The sequence below is a fragment of the Propithecus coquereli genome, unplaced genomic scaffold, assembly GCF_000956105.1.
Source record: "Propithecus coquereli isolate 6110/MARCELLA unplaced genomic scaffold, Pcoq_1.0 Scaffold87, whole genome shotgun sequence".
Taxonomy (NCBI): Eukaryota; Metazoa; Chordata; class Mammalia; order Primates; family Indriidae; genus Propithecus; species Propithecus coquereli.
In genome coordinates, this window is record NW_012154951.1 from 4,907,275 (window position 1) to 4,915,340 (window position 8,066).

At 47.8% G+C, this 8,066-nt stretch overlaps 1 protein-coding gene across 1 annotated transcript in view; it reads right to left on the reverse strand.

Moving 5' to 3' along the window:
* The window catches only part of SEL1L3 (sel-1 suppressor of lin-12-like 3 (C. elegans)), a 114,498-nt gene extending 106,565 nt beyond the window's left edge, over positions 1 to 7,933 (reverse strand). The window contains exon 1 of the mRNA XM_012664202.1: positions 7,769 to 7,933. Within this exon, the coding sequence (XP_012519656.1) occupies positions 7,769 to 7,933 (165 nt within the window). The remainder of the gene's footprint in view (positions 1 to 7,768) is intronic.
* Between the last annotated feature and the right edge of the window lie 133 nt (positions 7,934 to 8,066).

An 8,066-nucleotide genomic window follows, 5' to 3' on the forward strand; every position in this document is an offset into this window, starting at 1 on the left:
CTTGAGCCCAGGAGTTTGAGGTTGCTGTGAGCTAGGCTGATGCCATGGCACTCTAGCCCAGGCAACAGAGCAAGACTCTGTCTCAAAAAAAAAAATAAAAAATAAAATTACATATGTGGCTTGCATTTGTGTCTCACTTCATATTTCTACTGGATGCTGCTATTCTAGATTTGAGGTCAGCAGACTTTTTCTGTAAAACAATGGCCAGATGGTAAGTAAATATTTGGGGTTTTGTGAGCTACTCGGCGTCTACTGCAGCTACTCAATTCTGCGGCATCAGCATGAAAACAGCTTTAGGGACACACAACCGAATGAACACGTGGCTGTGGTCCGATACAACATTGTTGACAAATACAGGCAGCTGGCTGGATTGGCCCATGGGCCTTAGCTTGCTAACCACTGTTCTAGATTATCAAGCTTTTATTCTACATAGAGTTTTGAAGAACGCAAGGTGACAGAAGATACGCTTTGTAAGGAGTTATCACATAGGAGAAATGGGATGAAAAACCCAATTAGCATAATTTCATAAATGTGTAGTTGACGGGGTTTGACTCCATATTTTTCTAAGGTTCCTCAATGGTGGGTGTTGACATCTCACTACTGTTTCTTTCAGAAAAGATCTAAGTCAATGAGAATGTGAAGCTGGGCTGGGCAAAGGGATAAAATTGCATGGACTGAGACAGATGATTCGAGAAATGCAAGAAGCCTGAGTGACAGCTTAAGTATAAGAGAAGAGCAGCTTCAGAGCAACTTCGGGGATGGGGCAATGTTTCCCTAACATAATGGGGACGTGCTCGCTCCAAAGAGGACCCCGAAATCACGGTCGGTGGCCTGTGCAGAGCATGGTCTACATCCCCTGAGAAGGCGCTTTGGGGCGTCTACACGATGAAGGAAGCTAACACCTCGTAGGCTGGAGCAGACCCAGGGGGCAGCTGCCACGCCATGAGTTGTGGCTACCTCTATTATGTACAAAACCAACACCGATTAGCAACACATCACACTGTAAATATTGATTAAACTGAAGCTGATTTCCTGGCTCAAGTCATGTGTGTGGTTATAAGCTGCTTCCTGCCAGGAAAACAAGGCAATTAACTTGAAGAGTTTCAGCTACAGGCATGACACGTGTCCAACCTTCATAGGTATTTTCACATGCCAGATTGCATTAACATAAGCTAAAAATTTACCCACATGTTCCTTTGGTTAGAAACTATGAGGTCAGAGTCCATGTCACTGTCATGTCTCCAGCTTCTAAGATAGACCTTGGCACACAGTAGGAATCCAGTGTTTCCTGCTGAAATAAAGTTCTGGGCATGGGCACTTCTGCCAGGCGCCTCAGTGGCCCTGGAGGCCCCTGCATATAAACCAAAAGACCTGATCCAGTTTGGCCCCCACTGCCACTTTCTTTGCATTCCTAAGTTTTCTCATGAGCTTCCCCCACCCACTCCTCTCCTTTTCCTCCAGCCTCGTTAACTCCTGGCAAAGAGCCCCCACCCTTTGACATCTCACTGGGCCCCAGGGGTCAGAGCTGCCCTGGGTGACTGTGAGGTCAGGGAAGGTGGCACCTTGGCACTCACTTTACTCATTTGGGGTGGACTTCCCCCAGCTATTTTGTCCCTCCAGACAACTGCCCTACATTCTAGAACTTTTTCATTACTCCTCACCAAAAACACAAATTAAATTTTTAAAATTTCTCACCCCTCCACCCTCTGCTGGACTCCTATTCACCTGGCAAGTTCATCCACGTTACTGTGATAATAAAAAAAGGAAGAGGTAATGTCAGGTATCTGTATTCCTACGCCAGCTTTGTGGAGACAGTGCCTTAAAAGCATAGCCCAAATATATCGCAGCTCTACGCAAGATATTTGGGGTGTCAAGGGGCTTTTCTGTGCCCCTTAAATTACACCATTTAGGCAGCCACATAGATGTGCCACCTCAAAAGCTAATAATCTACTCTGCACCCAGCAGAGCTGGCTCTGAAAGATGCCTGGGCCCTCAAATATCTGTTTATACCAGATGTGAGCCCTAATCAAAGTCAAATTTGACAATGTCACACACAGTCACCAGACACAGATTCCTTTGCCTCTGTGTAAGTGTGCACGTATTGTAAATTTTTTTAGAAAAGAAAGAAATGGGCCAGTTAATGTGTTTTCATGATAGAAGACCCAAAATAGGAGATCTAAATGCATTGAATTCAGCCTGGGAATCAAGAAACAGATGAATTTATGTATCTTCTGGATGGAAAAAAAAAAACTATCAGTACTGCCTAAACTTCTTTTAGGATGACTGCATTTGATTCCTTTAAACAAAATCAATAAAAAGAAACTCTATTCAAATAACCCTCCCTGGTTCCAAAGAGCTGAGAAAACTTGGCTCTGTTCTCTATATGGTCCACTCAGTATTTAAGGAAGGGACAGAGAGACTGGAAAATTTTAAATCATTCAGGTCTCACTGTGGGAAGTTCATTTACATTTATTCGCGTACGTGGGTAGGTCTGATACGCAAACAATAATCAAGTGTCTGTGTTTCTCATTCTTGACCATTCCAGCCCATTAGTCACCTAAGAAAACCCTGGCTCATGAGGGCTTTCTTCTGGCTGGATCTCACTTTCCATAGGTCAAAAAGGTAATTGTATTGCCTCTACAGGCTTATTTCTCCAATTCCTGCTGACTAGATAGAAGCAAAAATTCTGTTTATGTCAACAAAGCGTGCAATTAAGCAAAATGGGCGATGATATCAATACGGACTTCAAAATCAAGATGTGGGAAACATTTCCCAGGTGAGCGCTACTCCTCCCCAAGCTGAGAGCTGGCTAGAGAAACACCTTCACAATAATGATCAATATTCCTGGTTGTGTAAGATCCCCCCGCAATACTACTTAATATGCTGTTTCTTTCTCACTCAAATCATAGAAGGGTGACAAAGGTTGGTTTGGTTTTATTTCATTGAGTTTCTACTGTGTGCCGGGCATTGGGACAGATGAGTTAAATGTTTTTTCGCACTTCTAGCCCCATCCTCTCACACACGAACTTCATAGAACTTCTCACGTCTAACCTCATCCTCGCAACCGCCCTGCGAGGGAGACAGCATTCCAGTTTTACAGCTGAGGGAATCGGCTGGACTCAGAGAGGGTAAGTAACTTGCCAGAGGTCAACCAGTAACTAAAAAGCAGAACTCAAATTCAAATCCATGTTGGCTGACTCCAAAGTCAGCAACGGTGCGCCTCTTGCCTTCCAGAAACACCCCAAATGGTGCCCTTGACTCACCTACTTGCCTTTATACCTGTCACCGCTTTCTGGCTACAGGCGAGGGAATCTCGAGACTTACCTCATTCATCTTGAAAGGGTGGGCGGTGTGTGTTAAAATTCCATCGTGTCAGTATGCCTGGAGTCTGGGGAGTGGAGGCATCACCTTACCCACACACACCGGACTGAGCCCCTTCCCAGCACCATTGAGCCCTTCCTCGGGTAAGGAGGGAAACAGGGCGGCCAAAGCCAGCTCTCAGCAGCAATTCCTCACACGCTGTCCAGGCCTCCTGCCCCTCGGATCCTTTCTCAGGGGAACGTGATGAGCCAATAAACAGGGTAACTGAATTCACTTTAGGCTATTTATCGGTTACTCGGGTCTACCCATCTTCTCAGCAAATTGCCTGGGTTCTTTATTTCTTCTCTGCTACCTTTCCCCTGCCCTTTGCCAACAGGCAGCAGAAGAAATAGAAGGCAGGGGGCAAACACCACAGCTGGGAGGTTTTAGAAGCTCTGTCAGGATGACTATGGCAACTATTGGCTGGCGTGAAATTTGGATATTGTCTCTGCATTTCAAGTACTCATAACCACTCTTCCCCGAGCTGGATAACTGCAGGTCTCTTTACCTTGTTTTGATCTTCTGTGTCCTGCATCGCACACACTGCACGGGGTTAACGAGTACTCCTACATGGATAACGGATGACGTGCGGCCACTTAGGAGAATCCTGGACAAGACTCTATCACAGCACCATCTAACTATCCCCCAAAGGTCTGTGCTGTTAATGTCCTCTTATTTCTTTGTCTTCTGGTTGTCGAACAAATGCAAATGCCTACTCTGAACATTTCAACTGTCCAGCTGACATCAATACTGGCCATCGTGAGATTTATTTTTTCATTTAAGAAAAAATTACACATTCCAGAGCAGAGCTGGAGATGGACTGGACCACCTTCTGGAAGTGCCATTGCCACAGATGGAGCTGGGGCAGCCTCAGGCTTGTTCCGGCCAACGTGGGAGGAAGGTGAGCACTAGTGGCGTACGAAAATGGCAAGGGGGTGTGCTGGGAGGGTGAGTCCCAAGGGGGGCACACCACCAGCACCAGTGACCTCAGCGGAGGCAATTTCATTACCCTTTGCTTTCGAGGCCCTCAGCCTCTCTGAGGAGGCTCTCTGCATCTTGACCTTTGGTGACCTCAGAATTTTCTGGCAGCCACTGGAACCAGGGATCATCTTTTCAGAAATCTGTTTGGCATCGTTCCGTGACTTATCTTTCAGGCCTCATCACAATTATTCATGCTTTGGCAGTATCCTAGCTACAGTCACAGCACTGTTCCTGAGCTGATACTGAAGGTTACTCTGTCCCAGCCAGAGCAGGAGGAAGGCAGCCACCTCCTCAGGACCCCAAGTCCAGGAAGCACACTTCCCACGAGGGCCAGGGCTTAAAGGCAGCTGTTTCAGAAGTCACTCTCGACCTCCATCCCTTGCAAACAGGCAAATAGGTGAAGACAACACAGAACAGGAACTGGTCTCCAAATCATGGACAATTTGGCTTTGGAATGCATTCCAAGGCACACTCACGATACCTTGGATACACCTTCACTCAAACTCAAATGCTAAACCCCACCAGCTGCCTCTGGACCATACAAAGACCCAGTCCTTTACCTCTCCATTACTGATGGCAAATATTTTCTGGGCTTTACCTTCTTTTTGTTTCTTTAACATCCTGCTTCTATTCTGTGGCCTGCACTTCCTGCTTTGTATATTTTAGATTACTTTAGACATGACCTCACATCCTGGCCGATTGCACAGTAGCTGTTAATTGCCAGAGCTTTGCTAATGGCCAGTACATCTATGTACCTAGGTACGAGAAAAGTGGGTTCCAAGCAGTAAAATGCAGAAGGCAATAAGCTAGCATGGGTTACAGCTGGGGCTCTAGAGGTGGACAGACTTTGGTTTCAATCTCTGACTGTGTGTTCTGGGGCAACTAACTTAACATCTCTGAGCTTCTGTTACCTTATCTAAATGGAGATCCTAACAGCTCCTATTTCATAGGGTTGCTGCTAAGATTGGTATCGGATAATGCGTATAAATGACTTAGCACAATGCAAGCTATTACTATTACCATTTAGGCTTCCAAATTATGGAATAGCTTTCTGCCTCTAGTGTCTACATATTCTGAGATCCTGCCCAGCTATTGTGTTCCACCTCTACCCTCCACCTGCCCACCTCATCCCACTGACCAGTCACATCCTCCAGGATGCACTCCTTGATTGAGCAGAATGCACACAATTATGCATTTGTATTTTTTCTGTTGTATCATGTGTTTCATATAGATGTTTCCATTTTTCCCAATTCACACACCAAGCTTCTCCAAGATCAAGAAGTCTTACTTTTCAGTAGGACCTCAGGTAGCACATACCTAGGGAGCAAAATCCCTAGACCTTTAGAACCAAATCTGAAGACCTTTTGCTTTTGTTTCTTGGGTTCACAAAACCTCACGCCGTTGCAAAATGGCTCTCTTGTTTATCAAAGTCTTTCTTGTACAGTAGCATATCAGAAGCTCACCTGAAGGAAGCACACAGAGGCAGGAAGCTCTGACATTTCCCCCTCCATGAGGTTCCCAGATCCATTCCTTCCCTGTCTGCCAAGACGTTCATCCACGCTCTAGTTACTGTCCACATTACAGTGTTTTCTATAATCTCTCTTTCCAGGGCCTACTCACCCCTTCCCTGCGTCACTCTAGTCTACCATGGCATCATTCTTCCCTGACTGTGATCCCTTCTCTCACATCCCCCTCGATCCCTACAGAACTGTCGTACTTTCTCCATCATCTGTCTCTGTTCACACATCCCACTTAGGCCCTTAGGCTTTGCTCTTGTTACTCTGATTTCTTGAACTGTCAAGAAGTAGTCAGTCTTTGCCAGGTCTGGAGATTTCCATGTGGAACTTTCTAGACCACCTGTGCATTAGTGTTTCACACGCTGCTCTACTACATCATTTCTGTTTCTGTGGGTAGCCCTCAGCGCCTCATGTATGGGGATCATCTGTTTAAACTGAAATCTTGTCATTTGTTATGGCAGTTTTATTTATGAGCCTTTGTGCTGTAACCTTGTGCCATAAATATTAAATAATAATATCTCTTGGGCAAAAAGAAAATCATTCATATGAACTGACAACTTCTTATGAAAATAAATCCAACCACAAAATTCGGTATTGGCTAATTTTGAAATATGAGTAAAAGCATGAATTGCTCAACAGGTAGATGCAAAGGCAGAAGTACAATTTGCATTTTTACACACTGTGGCTTCAAGAAATGAAACATCCGAGAGGTAGAAAGCGTTAAAAGAAACTTGGGCTGGGCAGGAAATTTCTTCAGAATCAAATTCTAATTCCTGCCAGTACCTCCTAAGCAGTTTTTAGCTTCTACGAAGAAAGACTCCGACTCCCAATAATGACAATGCCACATAAATGAAAAGAATTTTGGACAATGACACTGCTCAATTCTTTTTTTTCAGCATTCTGTGAATTTCCTATTACATCAGTTTCATGATTCAGCATTTTCCATTTCAATTATTTACAGTAATATATGGCGATATAACCCAAGGCTTCTGCAGGATCCTGGAACATAAGGTAGGCTGGGCAGGAAGGGTGTCGCCTTCTGCAAATTTACTGTTGTTTAGGAGAATTCAAAACAGAAGAAAGCAAGCCAACAAAGGAATTGAGAAATATTTCCCCACCTTGTTCTGAGGGCCTAAATTACTCTGATAATTAAAATGAATCGGTTTTGAAAAATAGGTTACTGACATTTAGTTGATGACTAAAACAGAAGCCGAAAGTGTGCAAATTGCAAACTGACACGCATGAGCCAAACATATTCTCTGAAATGACAATGTTCAAGACGCAACTAAAGTCACCACTCTGGCGGTAAGCGTGTTAGAGAGAACTAGATTTCTTTCTGGCATCTGCAACTTGGCTGGAGTGACCAAGGAGCAGTTGAAGAGCGCTGGAGATGCGAGGTGCGTTGGCAGAAAACCGTCCGGGCCGCGAGGACCCGGTGGAAACTGAAAGGAGGGTCGAGGCGGTGGCGGGCGCGAAGAGAAAGAGACGAAGTTGGGCACGGGAAGGAAAGAGCGGCGAGAAGACCGAGGGGGAAGCCCAGGAGGGTGGGGAGGGGGCTGGAGAGCAGCGCGCGGCGGGGCGGAGAGCGAACGCGGGGTGGCGAGGCTCCCAGGTGGAGTAGGGGACAAGAAGGGGTCTCCAGGGGAACCCGACCCTGGTCTAGAGCGAGTCTGGGAGCGACGGGAATGGACACGAGCGAGAGAGCAGCGCGGCGAGTCCGGTGCACGCACCCCTCTCCACGCCCCGGGTACCCATTCCAGGTGCTGGGAGCGCCCGGGGCGCAGCGGCCACGAAGAGAGAAAACTAGCAGCGCCGTCCCCGCCCCTCTTGGCGGGGGTCCGCGGCCGCCCCCACCCGCGTCCCCAGGGCCCCGCGCGGAGGGGAGGACCCGAGCAGGGTCCGGCGCTCACCAGGTAGCAGAGCAGGAGCAGCGCGCAGGCAGGGCGGCCGCCGAGGCCCGGGGGGACACCGCCGCTCGGGGGGGCCATAGCTGCAGCCCGGGGGCCGACCGCGGGCGGCGGGGGTTGCTGCTGCTGCTGCCGCGGCCACCCGAGCCCCGCGCCGCGCCGCTGCATGGCGAGGCCGCCCGGATCCGGGCCGGAACAGGTCACCTGGTGCAGGGACCGGCCCCCGCCCGAGGCGCCACCTTCCCGCCCGCCCCCAGCCGGGCCGGCCGCCGCGCGCTGGGCCACCTGCCGCCACCGCCGG